Source organism: Carcharodon carcharias, chromosome 26 (genome assembly GCF_017639515.1).
Source record: "Carcharodon carcharias isolate sCarCar2 chromosome 26, sCarCar2.pri, whole genome shotgun sequence".
In the NCBI taxonomy this organism is placed as follows: Eukaryota; Metazoa; Chordata; class Chondrichthyes; order Lamniformes; family Lamnidae; genus Carcharodon; species Carcharodon carcharias.
The window spans coordinates 23,356,152-23,374,668 of NC_054492.1; the positions used below are offsets into that span (position 1 = coordinate 23,356,152).

At 41.6% G+C, this 18,517-nt stretch overlaps 1 protein-coding gene across 4 annotated transcripts in view; it reads left to right on the top strand.

The window, feature by feature from the left end:
• dis3l (DIS3 like exosome 3'-5' exoribonuclease) overlaps positions 1 to 18,517 on the top strand; it is a 48,496-nt gene that overhangs the window by 14,668 nt on the left and 15,311 nt on the right. For all 4 annotated transcript variants that reach the window (XM_041175000.1, XM_041175002.1, XM_041175004.1 and 1 more), the window contains 9 exons: positions 1,024 to 1,200; positions 4,507 to 4,585; positions 4,671 to 4,850; positions 5,510 to 5,679; positions 11,884 to 12,045; positions 14,151 to 14,398; positions 14,898 to 14,990; positions 15,776 to 16,309; positions 17,327 to 17,481. In XM_041175000.1, the coding sequence (XP_041030934.1) occupies positions 1,024 to 1,200; positions 4,507 to 4,585; positions 4,671 to 4,850; positions 5,510 to 5,679; positions 11,884 to 12,045; positions 14,151 to 14,398; positions 14,898 to 14,990; positions 15,776 to 16,309; positions 17,327 to 17,481 (1,798 nt within the window). The remainder of the gene's footprint in view (positions 1 to 1,023; positions 1,201 to 4,506; positions 4,586 to 4,670; positions 4,851 to 5,509; positions 5,680 to 11,883; positions 12,046 to 14,150; positions 14,399 to 14,897; positions 14,991 to 15,775; positions 16,310 to 17,326; positions 17,482 to 18,517) is intronic.

Here is an 18,517-nt window from a genome sequence, read left to right on the forward strand (position 1 = left end):
TTAAATCTCTTTCGCTGCCCAGCAGTGACTTTTAATTTCATGGGAGCATATTCTGTTGAGTCATAGAATCATAAAAGTTTTTGCAACACAAGGAGGCCATTCGGCTCATTAAGTCTATGCTAGTTCAGGCCAGTTAGTCCTGTTTTCTCACTGTACCCCAAATGCCCTGCAAGTTTATCTTCCTGAAATGCCTATCCAATTTCCCTTTGAAACCATTGATCATCTCCACTTTCATCACCCTCGTAGTCTGCGTAAAAGCAGTTCTTCCTCACGTTCCCTCTAACTCTTGCCCAAAGCCTTAAATCTGTGTTTGCTAATTCTTGTAACATCAGTTAATGGGAGCAGCCTTACTTTGTCTAAACCTGTCATAACCTTGATAGTCCTGAACACCTCTTTCAAATCTGCCCTTAACCTCCTAGGCTCCCAAGACGAACAACCCCAGCTTCTCCAACCTAACCTTGTAGCTAAATTCCCTCATCCCTGGAACCATTCTGATTATTCTCCTCCACACCCTCTCGAGGACCTTCACATCCTTCCTAAAGTGTGGTGATTAGAACTAGATGCAGTACTCTAGTTGTGGCCTAACCTGAGTTTTATAAAGGTCCAATATTACTTTCCTGCTTTTGTACTTAATACCTCTCTTTATGAAGCCAAAGATCCCATATACTTTGCTAACTACTCCCTCAATATGTCCTGCCATCTTTGAATCAGTGTCACATTTCTAGTCTCGAGTGAGTGCAATGGAATTGCCTATTGGGCACTGGGTTAAGGCATTTTATGAGCATCCTACAACTGCTTGTGAATGAACATTTCCATTTTGACAATTTCAAACTTCCACCACAGAAAGAAGGGACTTTGTACTGATCCACTATACATACCATTTACCCCCACCCACATTAGCATATTTTAAATACCAGCTGCATTCGTTGTAATCATTTACCCTTTTATTTAGATTCTCCAGTTTTGAGCAATGAACTACTTAAAAAGACAAACATGTGCTCTTATCAGTTTCTTTCTTTTTAGAGCTATCTGGAGAATTTTTGGCCTGACTTGGAAGCTGTACAACAGCTGTATGAGTCCATTGTTCAGTCTCGGAAAGAACGAGAATATGAAAATCAAGAAAAGAATGGAAAAGAATATTTGGAACATCTCGCTCTTGAAATACTGGAGGCTGGCATCAAATCCGGGAGATATATGCAGGTAAGCTCACTGATACAGTCACTTCCTGACTATAGAACGTTCCTTTTGAATCTCTCAAAATGTTTTGTCATCATAGCAAGACCAGAACAAACTCTGCACTGCTCAACAATTGTGCAAAGTTGATCACATTGCCTTTAATGTCATCCGTTGGTGAATGTAGATCTTTTTCTAAGTAGGGATTGCGTGCTTTTCTCTACATAGCAGCAAAAGTATTTTTAAAATATTACAGATTGCGGGATTAATAGTTGCAAAAGTCATAGCCCTGTTTTTAACTTTCATGAATGAAATGGATTAAACTTATTGCATTGAATATTGATGTGTGTTTGCTGGAGGAATGTTGTTTTAAAAAAAAATGTAATTTTTTTTTTAAATCCTGAGTATTAATGATCTGTTTCGGAAAATCAGCTGGGTGAAGTAAGCTCAAGTACAGTAGTGAAAATGATGGGATTACTGAGACCCTGGAGGGATAGGCAAAAAGGAAAAGGAGGTGGGGTAACACTCTTAATAAGGGACAAGATCAGTATATTAGTAAGAGAGGATCTTAGATCGATGGATCAAGATGTAGAAATTGTTTGGGTGGAGCTAGGAATCAGCAAGGGGCAGCAAACATCTGTGGGAGTTGTTTATAGCCACCAAACTGTAGTGGTAATGTTGGGCACGGTATAAGTCGAGAAACTAGAGATGCATGGAACATGGGTAATACAGTAATAATGGGCAACTTCAATTTACACACCAAATCAGCACTAATGTTGTGGAGGAAGAATTCCTGGAGTGTGTACGAGATGGGTTTCTGGAGCAGTACGTTAATGAGCCAACTAGGGATCGGGCTATTTTGGATTTGGTGTTGTGTAATAAGAAAGAGCTAATTAATAACCTTGAAGTAAAGGAGCCTTTGGGAAATAGTGACCATGATATGATAGAATTTTGCATTAAGTTTGAATGCGACATAGTTCATTCCGAAACTAGGGTCTTAAATCTGAAGAAAGGAAATTATGAGGATATGAGGGGAAAGTTGGCTATGGTGGATTGGGAAAATGCACTAAAAGATTTGTGGTTACTATTTAAAGAAATACTATGGTCTACAACAGATTTCCATTCCTGTAAGCCACAAACACCCAAAGACAAAGGTAAATCAAAGGGAGTTAAAGATTGCATTAGATCAAAGGAAGTGGCTTATAAGAATGCCAGAAAAAGTGGTAAGCCTGAAGATTGAGAGCAATTTAGAACCCAGTAAAGGAGGACCAAGAAACTAATTAAGAAAGGGAAAAGAGAATATGAATGCAAGCTTGCGAGGAACATACAGGCGGACTGTAAAAGCTAATTTAGGTTTTTGAAAAGGAAGAGATTAGCTAGGACAAATGTAGACTCATTGCAAGTGGGGACAGGAGAATTTATAGCGGAGAACAGGGAAAAGGCGGAGAAACTGAGGAGTTATTTTGCGTCTGTCTTCATGGAAGAAGATACAGGAAGTCTCCCAGAAATATTAGGCAACCAAGGGACTTGTGAAAATGAGAAACTCAAATAAATTAGTATTAGTAAAGAGGTAGGAGCTGAAAAGTTAACTGGGTTGAAGGTTGATAAATCACCTGGGCTTCATCCCACAGTGTTGAAGGAGGTGGCCATAGAGATAGTGGATGCATTCGTGTTTATCTTTCAAAATTCTATATTTTCTAAAAAGGTTCTTGCAGACTGAAAAGTAGCAAATATAACCCCAGTATTTAAGGAGGGAGGAAGAGGAGAACTACAGACCTGTTAGTTGATGTCAGTAGCAGGAAAATGTTAGAATCTATTATAAAGGATGTGATAACTGGACATTTAGAAAAGAATGGTAAAATTGGGCAGAGTCAACATGGAGTTATGAAAGGGAAATCATGTTTGACAAAGTTGTTGGAGATTTTTGAGGGTGTTATTTGTAGCATAGATGATGGAGAACCAGTGGATGTATTGTTTTTTGGATTTTCAGAAGGCTTTTGATAAGGTCCCACACAGATTAGTAAATAAAATTATAATGCATGGGATTGGGGGAGATATATTCATGTGGATTAAGAATTGGCTAATAGACTGAAAGCAGAGAGTAGGAATAAATGGATCATCCTCAGGATGGCAGACTGTTACTAGTGGGGTACCTCAAGGATCAGTGCTAGGTCCACAGCTGTTCACAATCCAAAAAAATGATTTGAATGCAGGGACCAATTGTAATATTTCCAAATTTACTGATGATACCAGTGTAGGATCCTAAATTGTGAGGAGGATGCAAGGGGGCTTCAACAGGACTTTTACAGGTTAAGTGAATGGGCTGGAACATGGCAGATAGAATATAATATGAATAGTGTGAAGTTCTTCACTTTGGTAGAAAAAACAGAAAGGCAGAATATTTCTTAAGTGATGAGAGGTTGGAAAGTGCGGATGTTCAAAGGGATCTGGGTGTCCTTGTCCATGAGTCACTAGAAGTTAGCATGGAGATGCAGCAAGCAATTAAGAAGGCAAATTAGGCCTTCATCGCAAGAGAATTTGAGTACAGGATTAAAGATGTCTTGCTGGAGTTGTGTAGAGCCATGGTGAGACCTCACCTGGAGTAGTGTGTACAGTTTTGGGCCCCTTTCCTAAGGAAGGATATACTTGCCATACAGGGAGTACAATGGAGGCACAACAGATTAATGCCTGGAATGGCGGGATTGAGGAGACTGGGTCTATATTGCCTGGAGTTTCGAAGAATGAAGGGTGACCTCATTGAAACTTACAAAATTCTTACAGGGCATGACAGGGTGGATGTTGTTGGATATTCCCCTTGGCTGGTAAGTCTAGAACCAGGGGACAAAGTCTCAGAATAAGGGGTAGGCCATTTAATACAGAGATGAGAAGGAATTTCTTCACTCAGGGTGGTGAATCTTTGGAATTCTGTACCCAAGAGGACTGTGGAAGCTAAAATCATTGAGCATGTTCAAAACAGAAATCAATAGAGTTCTGGAGGCTAATGACAGTAAGGGATATGGAGATAGTACGGTAAAGTGGCATTGAGGTAGATGATCAGCCATGATGTAATTGAATCATGGGCTTAATGGCCTACTCCTGTCCCTATGTTCCTATCCTCTTGGGTCAGTGACTGCCTCTGCTGATGTAAACCTAGTTCCCCCAGTATGTTGAAATTGGAAACTTCTCCAGCCCTTGTTTTCCCTGTTTTTATCCATCTATTACATCCAAAAGTGCAGAAAGCAGACAGAAAATTGATGAAAATCATGCTCTGTCCAAATACATCATTATTTCTTAAACAATTTGCATACTAGCCAATTTGTTTTATGTTCTTAGGGGGTTTTGAATGTCAACAAACACAGATCTCAGTTGGAAGCCTTTGTTCGGATTCAGGGATTGACCAATAAAAAATCAGGTAATCTTGCTCTCCTTTTTTAACGAGAAGACTTTTTTAAGAAGTGATTTGTTTTTATAAGTTTTTTTTTTTACTGTTGTCTCAGAATTGGAAACGGACATTCTCATCTGTGGCACTAAGGCACGAAATCGTGCCATTCAAGGTGATGTGGTGGCTGTGGAGTTGCTGCCAAGGAATGAATGGAAGGGAAGAGCATCTGTGTTATGTGAGAATGAGTCTGAGGAAAAAACTACTGAGGAAACTGAAAGTGAACCAATGGCTACAGGTAGGACATTATTTATACAAGGAAACAACCCACTTGTGTTTAAGTGTAATCCTTCAACTTTTGTTTTTTAATTGCTCCCGTTTCCTTTCCCCTGTTCAATATTCCGTATAAATTGTCCCTTAGTGTTATGAGAGAGTGGCAGTGTAGAGACTCTATTATTGCTTCTGCTTGGCTAACCAGCTACGAGCCATTCCTGAGGGATTTAAAGGGGCTCTTGGTCAAGCTTTGTCTTCTCACCTTCAGTGGGATTCAGTATTTACCTTTTCCAGTTTGTGAGGGAGATGTTCAAAAACCAGCCCCAGTGGCAAATGCTCTTCAAGTTGCCACTGTCACATGCCTCACAGTAGCCCATCAAGAAATACCATGGAAATGCACATTGCTAGCTTGAAACAACAAAATAAGTGGGTGGGTGGGGGGTGGTTGATGGGTGGTGATTGATAAGAAGGGATGCTAATACAATGGAAAATAGTTTTTAAGTATCTAATTTGATCTAATTTCCTTGACAAAGTTTTACAGATAATTACTTCATCCATTAGTTCTGTTCTTTTACTTAAATATTAACCGAACATGAAACAAAACAATAAATGGCATAAGGTGAAAAACATCTCCCACATTTTCAGTAAAAGGGGTTCAGGTTGATATTGCCTTTTTGTTTGTAGGTAAAGTTGTTGGAATTATTCAAAGGAACTGGCGAGATTACGTTGCATCCTTTCCACCCAAAGAAGACATACAATCTCAGGGTAAAAATACTCGGAAGATCCTAGTTACGCCTTGGGATTACAGAATTCCTAGAATAAGGATCAGCACCCAGCAAGCTGAATCCCTACAGGTGGGAATTATAACTAAATCACAGAATTGTTACAGTGCAGAAGGGGGCCATTCGGCCCATCATGTCTGCACCAGCTCTTTGAATGAGCAATTCCCTTAGAGCCTTTTCCCCCTAACCCTGCACATTCTTCCTTTTCAGATAACAGTCTAATTCCCTTTTGAGTGATCCACTTGAACCTGCCTCCACCATACTCTCAGGCAAGGGAGTACATCCTAAGCCTTAATAGGTCACTGCGAGAAGAAGTTTTTTCTCAAATTGCTTTTGCTTCTATTGTCAATTACTTTAAACCTGTGCCCTCTCTTTCTCGATCCTTTCATGAGTGGAAACAGTTTCTCCCTATCTACTCTGTCTAAACCACTCATCATTTTGAGTACCTCTATCAAATATCTTCTCAGCCTTCTTTTCTCCAATGAAAACAACCCTAACCTCTCCAATCTATCTTCAAACCTGAAGTTCCTCATCCCTGGAACTGAATCTTTTCTGCAGTCTCTCCAATGCCTTCACATCCTTCCTAAAGTGTGGTGTCCAAAACTGAATGCACTACTCCAGTTGAGGCCAAACTGGTGCCTTATACAAGTCCTTGCTCTTATGCTCCATGCCCCTATGGATAGCCTAGGATAATGTATCCTTTATTAACTGCTCTGTCAATCTGTCCTGCCATCTTCAATGGTTTATGCACAAAAACACTGGTCCCTTTGCTCCTACACCCGCTTTAGAATTGTATCTTTTATTTTGTATTGTCTCTCAATTTTCTTCCTACGAAAATGAATTACTTCACACTTCTGCACATTGAATGCCCATCTGCCACCTGCCTGTTCACCCATCAACTTGTCCTTTTGAAGTTCTACATTATCCTCCTCACAGTTTACAATTCTTCCAAGTTTCATGTCATCTGCAAACTTTGAAATTATGTCCTGTACACCAGGCCTATGTCAGTATATATCAGGGAAAGCAGAAGTCCCAGCACTGACCCCTAGGGAGCTCCACGACAAACCTTCATCCAGCCTGAAAAGCATCCATTAACTGCTACTGTTCCCTGTCACTCAGCCAATTCTGTATCTGTGTTGCTACTGCCCCTTTTATTCCATGAGCTATAACTTTGCTCACAAATATATAGGAACATATGAATTAGGAGCAGGAATAGGCCACTCGGCCACTTGAGCCTGCTCCGCCATTCAATAAGATAATGGCTGATCAGATTGTAACCTCAACCCCACATTCCTACCTACCCCGATAACCTTTCACCCCCTTGTTAGTCAAAAATCTATCTAGCTCTGCCTTAAAATTATTCAAAGACTCTGCTTCCACCTACTTTTGAGGAAGAGAGTTCCATAGACTCACTACCCTCTGAGAGAAAACATTCCTCCTGATCTGCCTGTTGTGTGGCACTCTCAAATGCCTTTTGGAAGTCCATGTACTCCACATCAGTGGCATTGCCTTTATTACCTCTGCCTCTGTTAATTCTTCAAAACTCCAAGCTAGTTAAACACTATTTTCCCTTAAGAAATCCATGCTGGTTTCCTTAATTAACCTGCATTTGCCCATGTGACTATTAATTTTGTCCCGTATATTGTTTCTAGAAGTTTTCCTACCACCGAAGTTAAACTGACTGACCTAATGTCAGTTGCTGGGCTTATCTTTGCACCCTTATTTTGAACAAGGGTGTAACGTTTGGAATTCCCTAGTCCTCTGGCACCACCCCTGTGTGTAAGGAAGACTGAAAAATTATGGCCAGTGCCTCCACAATTTTCACTCTTACTTCCTTCAGTATCCATGGATGCATCTCATCCACTTTAAATACAGATAGCCTGTCCAATATCACCTCCTTATTAATTTTAAACCCTTCCAGTGTCTAAATTACTTCCTGTTTCACATGGCCTGGCTAGCATCTTTCTTGGTAAAGACAGATGCAAAGTATTCATTTAATACCTCAGCTATGTCCCCTGCCTCCATGCATAAATCCTCTCTTTGGTCCATATTGACCCTACTTTTTCTCTTCCTACCCAGTTACTACTCATATGCCTATCAAAGACTTTGGGATTCTCTTTTGTGTTGGCTGCAAGTCTCCTTTTATGCTACCCGTTTGCTTCTCTTATTTGTTTTCACCACCTCTTTGAACCTTCTATATTCAGATTAGTTCTCAATTATATTTTCTACCTGACATCTGTCATAAATTTATCCCTCTGGAACATCCTCTTTCTCCAACACTGCAGTGCTGTCCTTAAAGATGCCACTCCTCCACCCTTTCTTCCTTTCCTATCTTTCCTGAACACCACTTTGTATCCAGGAATATTTAACATCTAATCCTGCCCTTCTTTGAGCCAGGTCTCTGTTATAGCCACAACATCGTATTTCCACATGGCAATCTGTGCCTGTAACTGATCAATCTTATTTGCCGCATTCCATTTATTCACACACATGCACAGTAACCCTGATTTAGACTTTATTACTTTCCCCCTTACTCTGACCCCACCTATTAACTTACTATTCCTTATTTTAGTGCTATCTATCTCTCCCAGTATTCTGTACACCTTGGTATTCCTCTCTGATATTCTCTCCTGGTTCACCCTGCTAAGTTAGTTTAAACCCTTCCAATTAGCACTAGCAAATCGCCCCACAAGAAACTCCGTCCCAGCTCTGTTTAGGCACAACCTGTCCAGCCTGCACAGGTCCCACCTCCCAATTTGCCGGTCCCAATGTCCCAAGAGTCTAAAGCCCTCCCTCCTGCACCATCTTTCCAGATGCATTCATCTGCTTTATCCTCCTATTTCTGTACTAACTTGTGCTTGGTACTGGGAGTGATCTGGAGATTTCTACTTTTGAGGTCCTGCTTGCTAATTTCCTAGCCAGTTCCCTAAATTCAGATTGCAGAACCACATTCGTCTTTCTGCCTGTGTCATTTGTACCTATATGAACCACAACTGCTGGCTGTGCTCCCTCACTCCTCAGGGTGCTCTGCAGCCACTCAGTGACACCCTTGACCCTGGCAGCAGGGAGGCAACATACCATTCTGGATTCACATCTGCAGCTGTGGCTGTCTATTCCCCATAATATCAAATCACCTATCACTATTGCTCTTCCAGTCTTTCTGGTACTCCCTCTACAGCTGAGCCAATCGTGGTGCCGTGGACTTGTCTCTGGCTGCCTTCCCCAGATGAACCATCACTCTCATCCGTATTCAGAACTGAATACTGGTTGGAGAGTGGGATGCACTCAGGGGACTCCTGCACTACCTGCGTGTTTCTCGTTGACTGCCTGGTGGTCACCCATTCCCTCCCTCCCTGCATACTCTCAAGCTGTGGGGTGACCACATCTATACAAATGTGCTATCCATTTAGCTCTCAGCCTCACGTATGTGCCACAGTAATGCCAGCTGCTGCTCAAGTTCTGAAACCTGGAGCACAAGCTGCTGCAACTGACGTCGCTTGCTGCACAGATGGAGGCATCGTCACAAGGGAGGCATCCTGGGGTTCCCACATAGAACAGGGTGAGCACCCTAGAGGTTTGAACAGCCCTGCCATCTCTCTGTTAGTTAATAACTTTGTTTCTTATAATAAATCTTACTACTGCAAATAAACCTTACCAATACTAATAAACCTTATTAATAGTGATAAACCATACTAATACTTAATACACCTTTCTAGTAGTAATAAACCTTGCTTTTTAAAAAAAAGGACAAGATTCACCAGTTTATTCCCTAGCTTAGATAAAATAAATTGGAAATACTCATTGGTCAGACACCTGCCTGTTCCCCTGTGGTGTCACACTTCAATTTTTCTTTCCGAGTGCAGGTTCTGACTGACTCCTGGCAGCAGCGGATACCCTGCTGCTCCTGTCACACTCTCGCTGTTAATGGCCCCATTGTTCCTCGTACCCTGTCACTGGTAATGGGCCTGCTGCTCCTCTCACACTCTCTCACGGTGTTAATGGCCCCGCTGCTCCACTCGTACTCTCTTGCAGTGTTAATGGCCCCACTGCTTCTCTCACTGTTAATGGCCCCACTGCTCCCTTTGCTGTTAATGGTCCCGCTGTTCCTTCGCACTGTCTCACTTTTAAAGATCCTGAAGCTCCCCTTGCACTCTCTCACTGTTAATCACCCTTTCATTGTAAATTTCCCCCTCTTCCAGCTCCAAAAAAACTTTTAACAATTTTTTTTAAATCTAGTCACTGAATGTGGTTGTTGCTGGCTAGGCCAGCATTTATTGCCCATCCCTAATTGCCCTTGAGAAGGTGGTGATGAACTGCCTTCTTGAAGCACTGTAGTCCATGTGGTGTAGGTACACCCACAATCTGTTAGGAAGGGGGTTCCAAGATTTTGACCCAGCAACAGTGAAGGAACGGTGATATAGTTCCATGTCAGGATTGTGAGTGACTTGGAGGAGAACTTCCGCCTGGTGGTGTTCACATCCATCTGCTGCCCTTGTCTTTCTAGATGGTAGTGATTATGGGCTAGGAAGTTGCTGTTGAAGGAACCTTGGTGAATTCCTGCAGTGCATCTTGTAGATAACACACAGTACTGTGACTGTGCGTTGGTGGTGGGAGGAGTGAATGTTTGTGGATGTGGTGCCAGTCAAGTGGGCTGCTTTATCCTGGATGGAGTCAAGCTTCTTGAGTGTTGTGGGAGCTCCACTCATCCAGGCAAGTGGGGAGTATTCCTGACGTGTGTCTGATAGATGGTGGAAAGGCTTTGGGAGTCAAGAGGTGAATTACTCGTCACAGGATTCCTAACCTCTGACCTGCTCTTGTAGCCACAGTATTTATATAGTTAGTCCAGTTCAGTTTCTGGCAATGGTAACCCCAGGATGTTAATAGTGGGAGATTCAGTGATGGTAATGCCATTGAACATCAAGGGGTGATGGTTGGATTCACTCTTGTTGGAGATGGTCATTATCTGATACTTGTGTGGCACAAATGTTACTTGCCGCTTGTCAGCCCAAGCCTGGACATTGTCCAGACCTTGCTGTATTTGGATGGGGACTGCTTCAGTATCTGAAGAGTTGCGAATGGTGCTGAACATTGTGCAATCATCAGCAAACATCCCCACTTCTGACCTTATGATGGAAGGAAGATCATAGATGAAGCAGCTGAAGATGTTTGGGCCTAGGACACTCCCCTGAGGAACTCCTGCAATGATGTCCCGGAGCTGAGATGACTGACCTCCAACAACCACAACCATCTTCCTTTGTGCTGGGTATGACTTGAACCAGCGGAGAGTTTTCCCCCCAATTCCCATTGACTCCAGTTTTGCTAGGGGTTCTTGCTGTCACACATAATTGAAGTTCATGAACTTTGTGAAGATTGTGGGTCATGTCTGCATAGCATGTTCCTGGACTCAGTCATTCCAGATTCTTCTCTTTAGAATTGATCTTATTCATAATTGCTGGTCAGTTCTTGATTGCCATTTATTCACTTTTTTTCACGTTTTTGGTCCATTTTCTGGTTTGCTGCCAATCCTAGCAGGGCTCATGATCCTTTTCATTGCTCAATACTGACCCAGATGCATGCACTTTCTGGCATGGTTGAGTGGATAGAAACCATGGTCAGGAATCTTGGTTGAATTTTGCCCTCCCTAACCCAAGCATGTTAATGCTAGTGTGGTACTCTTTCTACCGAGCTAGCTAAGATGAGCTAACTCACTGCAGACCAGGGACTAACTTTGGGATCCTGCCTGGTAGCAGCTTCGTTGCTTGTGCCTTAACCAATTCTCACCACTTGTGGAAACAAAAATAAACTATGCTTACTGCATAAAGGAGTCTCCGTTGGTGTTGTACATCGTAAATCATGCATATTAGAGAAGATCATTGTATCTTGTTCCCATTGGTCTTTTTGGCTTCCTCAGATGAGCCAAAACATTTAAATTTCATTTTTAAACAATGTTTGGTGCAATAGTATCTCTTTAATTCTGAAAGCATGAGAAGCCATTTTTGCATCAAGAAGATTATTAATACATAATTCTTGTTGATTTTCTGCTTTACTTGTTTTTTTTCCTTTGTGTCCAACTCTGACCAATTGCCAACCCTGTAGCTATGGAAATGTTGAATTGTATACTGTTGGTTGAATCGAGTATGCACCTGGAGCGAAGTGCGGTAAAAAGAATTGCTACACTCTGTTCTTCAGGTAGTACACCTATATATATTCATCAACTTTGGAGTATTGTAATGGACTCAAAGAGGATGCTTAACTTTTTTTCTTTTGATTACATAGGATTACCGAATTATTGTACGCATCGATTCCTGGGATTCTACTTCTCTTTATCCCAATGGACACTTCGTGAAGGCTCTTGGAAGAGCTGGCGATCTTGAGACAGAAATTGCAGCCATTCTTGTAGAAAACAGCATTTCAGTTAGCCCTTTCTCTGAAGCCCAGGTCATACCTTTATACTTCTTGAACCTTGAAAGAACGGGATTCTTTAATTGGTGTTGTTAGCAGTAGAATTGTATGTACCTCGATTCTACCCAATGAGCTTGCATTTTAGAAATAAATTACAAAGCAAATTATTAGTCACACATTAGTACACACAGGTTCAGATTTGGCCATGTGATCAAGTAGTACATCAGCATTCTCATGCTGAAAATATTCATGTTATAAAGTTTTGTGTGTCAGATTGGCTCTGTGGAAGCGGATGACGTTCTGATTCAGAAGGTTGTGGATTCAAGCCCTACTCCCAATTATAGGTGTGTAAAATCTAGGCTGATACCATAGCCTTGTTCTGAGGGAGTGCTGCACTGTCAGAGATGCCACCTTACATTAAACTCTGCCTGCCCTGTTCTGGTAGTCATAAACATGTCAGTACTTGAAGAAGAGCTGGGAAGTTTCTGCAGATGCTCGACCCAGCTTTAGTCCCTTGACAAACACTACCAGAAACAAGTGGTCATTTATCTCATTGCTATTTGTGAAAATTGGCCATTGTTTGCCCACGTAACAACGACGACATTTCAAAAGTAATTAATTGGCTCTGAAGTGCCTTAGGACATTTTGAGGATGTGAAAGGTGTTATAAAAATGCATTTGCATTTCTTTTGTCTTGGTGAGTGATTGTACAATATAACCCACCACTGAGCCAATACAGACTTAGGAAAAAAATAAAAGCAAAATACTGTGGATGCTGGAAATCTGAAACAAAAACAAAATAGCTGGAAAAATTCAGCAGGTCTGACAGCATCTGCGGAGAGAAATACAGTTAACGTTTCGAGTCTGACTCTTCCTCAGACTTAGGAAGGGGTCTGATTTTAAACTCTTAACATATACTGAGTTAGCTGATCCCAGCTGTGGCAACAGTGGAAATACCAAAATTGGTTCACAAAGAACAAGTAAGACTAATCTGACACTCCTGTATTACTTGGACCACGTGCTTGGATGGCTGCTGAGGACAGAGTTAGCTTTGGTTATGGTGGTTCCCTCAATTAGATAGCTTGTATCCCAATATTGAGGTTGCAGGGGCTGCTGCAGGTGTGCTGTGCCTTGACATGCACATGTGACTGTGATTGAAGGGTCAGTCACGAGGGGACATAAGTTCAATGTGAGGGGCAGGAGGTTTAGGGGGGATGTGAGGAAAAACTTTTACCCAGAGGGTGGTGACGTTCTGGAATGCGCTGCTTGGGATGGTGGTGGAAGCAGGTTGCCACACATCCTTTAAAAAGTACTTGGATGAGCACTTGGCACGTCATATCATTCAAGACTATAGGCCAAGTGCTGGTAAATGGGATTAGGTAGGTAGATCAGGTGTTTCTCATGTGTCGGTGCAGACTTGATGGGCCAAAGGGCCTCTTCTACACTGTGATTCTGTGACATCAGGAGGGTGGTGGGGAGGTGAAGGGAAATAATTGAGAAGAGAAACAACTCGATATAAAACCTAACATTCCTAGAAGAGATTTAAATTTCATTGTGGGATGTAAGCCTCTAAAAGCTTTGTTTAAAAAAAAAAGAGAATTGTGAGATAACTTTTGAGTCCCACAGTGTAGTTATTATCATAATTGTGTCGTTGAGGGGAAATCATACACTCACGTTTTATTTTAAATGACTTTGTAAATGACTGCCTTGTGGCTCAATGCAGTTTTGTTTCTCAATTCACTGTAGTGAGTTTACCAATTTCAGTCACAATGTTAGGGGAAGGCACAAAATTGGAGGTCAGATGTCTTCTCTGCTGAAGCCTTGGGTTGTGGAGAAGTCACAGGGTCAATCTGTGCCATTTCCCTTTGTCTCTAGTAATTGTTCCTAAGCCAGGCTGGCAGTGGTCACAGATCATCAGACTCTGGTGCGTGGTGGGTAGGGGAGGTTGAAGAAACTTAATTTGCATTAATTGTTTGGAGAAATAGGATTCATGATGAGTTTATACCATGTCTTTGTGTTTATGAGAAGGAAGAAAATTGACTAGAAAGTTTGACTATTTTTCTTGAGATGGAAACTGAAATATTGTTCAGGTATGTATGTTTGAAACCACACAAGTATCTCTTGTTTGTTCCCATTCTGTAGGTGCGTGAGATGCCAGTGAACACTCCTGAGAATCCCTGGAAGATTGATGTGGAGGAGCAAGCCCAGCGAATGGATTTAAGGAACACTCATCTGGTGTTCAGCATCGATCCCAAGGGCTGTGAGGATGTGGACGACGCACTGTCTGTTCGCAGATTAGCAAATGAAAATCTGGAGCTAGGAGTTCATATTGCAGACGTCACACACTTTGTAAAATTAAATTCATATACAGATCTGGAAGCTAGATCAAGGTAAAATAAAAATCATAATGAAAAAGACAGCTACTAAATTAAAATAATTAAAGGGGAAAGAAAATATAGCGGGAATAATTTTTGTTCAAAATACTCTCAGAAAAACCAATTCTTTTTATCAGAAATGTATTTGATATTTTTATTAACTGATGAATTTTTTCTGGTATGGGATTTCCCACCTAGTGCTGCTCTGATGATTTCACTGGTGGGGAGCAACCCCTGTGTATTTTGGAATGGCCACAAGGAAACCGCAGCAGCTACAAAGCAATCCTTGTCAGGTGCTCCAGAGCTGTGAGACCCGAGGGTGCCATGCCACAGAATGGGGAATTAGTAAATCCACTCATTAATACACGCCTGTGGTAGCTGGCATCTGCCACTGCTCCCCTATTGCGAAGTTATGTAAATGTTATGATCTCTGGGAAGGACTGCTGAGCATTGTTGGTGTAAATTTGTCTGTGCACTTAATATATATGTGCAAACACCTGCCACTTTCTTCCAGGGCAACAACTTGTTATCTAGCAGATCGCCGCTATGACATGTTACCTACCATCCTAAGTGCTGATCTGTGTTCTTTACTTGGAGGTGCTGATAGGTAAGTGTCAGCTATATCAGGTTTGCAAGATGCTATTAAAGAAAAAGATCCAATTTTTACAATAGAAGGATTTATACTTGTATTGTCTGTTCGTTCTTTGCCCTGGCAGAGAGCGGGTAGCTGTTCCAGCTATGGTAAAGGAGCAGTATGACTGTTTCCTGGAAGATTGGACAGAAGAGGCCAGGGGTGGGAGAAGTAATTTGCGTAGTACAGTTTTACACCTCTCTCTTTGAGGAAAATGTCAGGCCTCTAATCGGCACCTCTACCGAACAACCTTTTTCCAAATGCAAGCCTACTATAAGGTCAGGTGCTGGCATCTGTGGCACCGTATGTTGGATACCAGCCCAAGGTTCTTTGATTCATCTTCCCTTTTAACTCTAGAAAACTGATGATGTCTCTTCTGATTAAAAAAGGTTTGTGCAACAGAACCTTATATAATAATTATTTCTCCAACTGAAACGGACAGCTGTTACAGAGCTTTGTGGTGCCTCAAAAACCAAAACTATTTGTAATAAAATATATATTTTATATTCTAGTTCCTGGTGAAGATGATTCAAGGGCATAAAACCTACCCAAAAATTGTGCAGATTTGAGAGAGGAAATCTCTCAATTTCTTGACATAAAATAATTGTTTTTGAAAAGTAAACGTTTGTAATGACAAAGCACAATTTAAATGCTGAGACTGTATTTGCCCTTAACTATCAGTTATTTGTATATGGTTTGCTGTGGTTTCAATTCACCTTTCTGAATGAAGGTTAATCTTCTGTACTTATTTTGCTTTTAAGGTATGCAGTGAGTGTGATGTGGGAGCTGGATAAAACTAACTATGAAGTCCTTAAGGTGTGGTTTGGAAGAACCATAATAAAGTCTGCGTACAAGATGTTCTATGAAGCCGCCCAGGCCTTGTTGGATAGGGATCTCAGTGTTATGGATGATATTCCCGAGCTCAAAGGGCTTGACGAGAAAGACAAACATAGAATATTGAACGACCTGATATGGGCTATAGAGAAGCTGACTGAAGTAGCTCGCCATATTCGAGCAAAGCGTGCCCTTGGCGGCGCCCTGGAGCTGGAAGGCATTGAATTACGAGTGCAATTAGATGACAAGAAGAACATCAGTGACCTAGTCCCAAAGCAGCCGCTGGAAGTGCACGAGACTGTAGCAGAGTGCATGATTCTGGCTAACCACTGGGTGGCAAAGAAGATAACTGAGAATTTACCTCACCAAGCCTTGCTGCGCCGTCATCCTCCACCACAACAGGAGTTCTTCGCTGAGCTGGTTGATTGTGCAAAAGCAAAGGGTTTCAAAATAGATACACGGTAACATATAGATAAAAAGTGCCTGTGTGTAAATTTTCATGAGGTTTTTTGTTTTTAATTTTTGACAAATTTAAGGGAAAAAAAATTAAGGCCCAGTTTGGATGCCTCCAGAGTTTCAAAGAGTATGGGCAGGATTTTCCCCCCGTCGGTGGGGGAAGTTGAAGTGCAGGCACGTGGAGGCGTGCCGCCATTTTACGTGGGTGGACCAATTAAGGCCCACCCAGCGTGACGTCTGCATGGAAGCGCTGTGCGCTCCCTGTACGGCCAGAGGGGGTACCTAAACCCAAGAGCATGCTCTTCTGCGCATGTGCACGAAAGAGCTCATTCATCTCTCTGAGGCAAAGCGCTGCCTCAGGGAGGTCGGCTGTTCAGTAAAAAAAATCTTAAAAATAGAAAAACAAGATTTCCCTGACATGTCCCCTCATGTAACCCTGTCACATGAGTTGGGACAGGTCCATAACTTTTTTAAAGACTTCAATTAAATTTTTAAAAACCTACATGAAACCTCATCCCACCTGTGGATGATGTTTCATGCTTTTTCTAATGCCCGCCAGCCTTAAGGTTGGACGGGCAGGTCCATTAATTATTTTAATGGCTCTGTCAATGTCCTCAGTTGGCCATTGACAGGTCAGCGGGCGCACAGCTGATCTTGCTGAGCCCCCGCCTACCTGAAATTTTAAATGGGGCTCAGTGACGTCAGGAGTTCCGCCCAACGTCACCACGCGTCATTTTACGTGTCGGCGAGCAGGCCCTGCCCCCGCTTGCTGACAGGAAAATCCTGCCCTAGGAGAGAAGACAAGGTAGATCGATGAAGATTAATTAAATGAAGGCAAGCTTGAATATTGGACTCATTGGGTTATATTAAGGGATATTTGGGTTTGGATGGGGATGGAGAATGAGCAGTTCTGCAGTCTTGCAGAAGATTGAGTTGGAGCAGGAAATTTTGTGATGACAGACAAACAATATACTTTGTGTATACATATTCTCATTTAAAATATTTTTGTTGACAACTTTTAGCTCCAACAAAGCTCTGGCAGATTCACTGGACATGGCAGAAGACCCAGGTGATGCTCAGGTGAACAAGCTGTTGCGATCCATGGCCACACAGGCAATGTCCAATGCCCTTTATTTTTCCACTGGCTCTTGCTCAGAGGATGAATTTTATCATTATGGTACGTGAAGTTACTTATAGGTTTTTGATATTTCTATGTTGTAACGTTCTGATGCAGATAAAAGCGAATATAAATGGTATGAGATTAACAGGCGGCATACGATCTTGAATGTTTCTTGAGAGCTTCAACTTGTAAGCAGCGTTATGTTTTCTCCCTCTCCTCTATTACTTCCATATTTGAACACTGGTTAACTTCAGTTGCAACAGAAACTGGGAGACTTAAATCCTTTAAGCAATTAGACCCTTCTTTAAAAAAAAGTTCTATTTTCTGTCCACTTTGGGGTCTTTAAGTAAGACAAAATTTTTCTGATTTGTGAAAGGGTCACATTAAGTATTTGGATATTCTGACCTTGGATAAATAAATAACTTTGTTTTCCAAGACACCCTGCTCAATCATGCTGCCTTCATTCCATTAAGCCTCTCTGTAATGCAGTGGTCAGATTGCATTCGTCAGTGTCTATGTCAACACTGCATTGCAGGTGTCTCTTAAGTTATTTTATTAAAGAATTTCTATGCCGAACTGTCTGCTTAATCTTCCAAATGGATCATACATGGCAAATAAAAATAAACCTAACATTTAAAAAGCCATTTTGAAAAATAATGCTTTTGATATGAGCATACCTAAAGTGGAGCATTTTATATTAGAATGATGTTTAATTTACAACAGCAGCTTGTATTCATGTAGTACCTTTAACATTGTAAAATGTCCCAAGGCACTTCACAGGAGCATTATTAAATGAAATCTGACTCTAAGCCACATTACAAAAAGAAAAATTCTGTCTGGTGTCTGAAAGGTTGTGTCAAAGAGTAATGTTTTAAGGAGCATCTTAAAGGAGGAGGGAAAGGTGGATAGATTTAGTGAGGAAGTTCCAGAACTTGGGACCTAGGCATTGATGCTAACGGAGGTGTGTTGGAAATCGAGGGTATGCAAAAGGGAAGAATTGGAGGAGTACTGAAATCTTTGCTGGTTGTAGGATAGGAGGAGGTTACAGAGATAGGAAATGATGAGGCCATGGAGGGATTTGAAAAGTATGAGC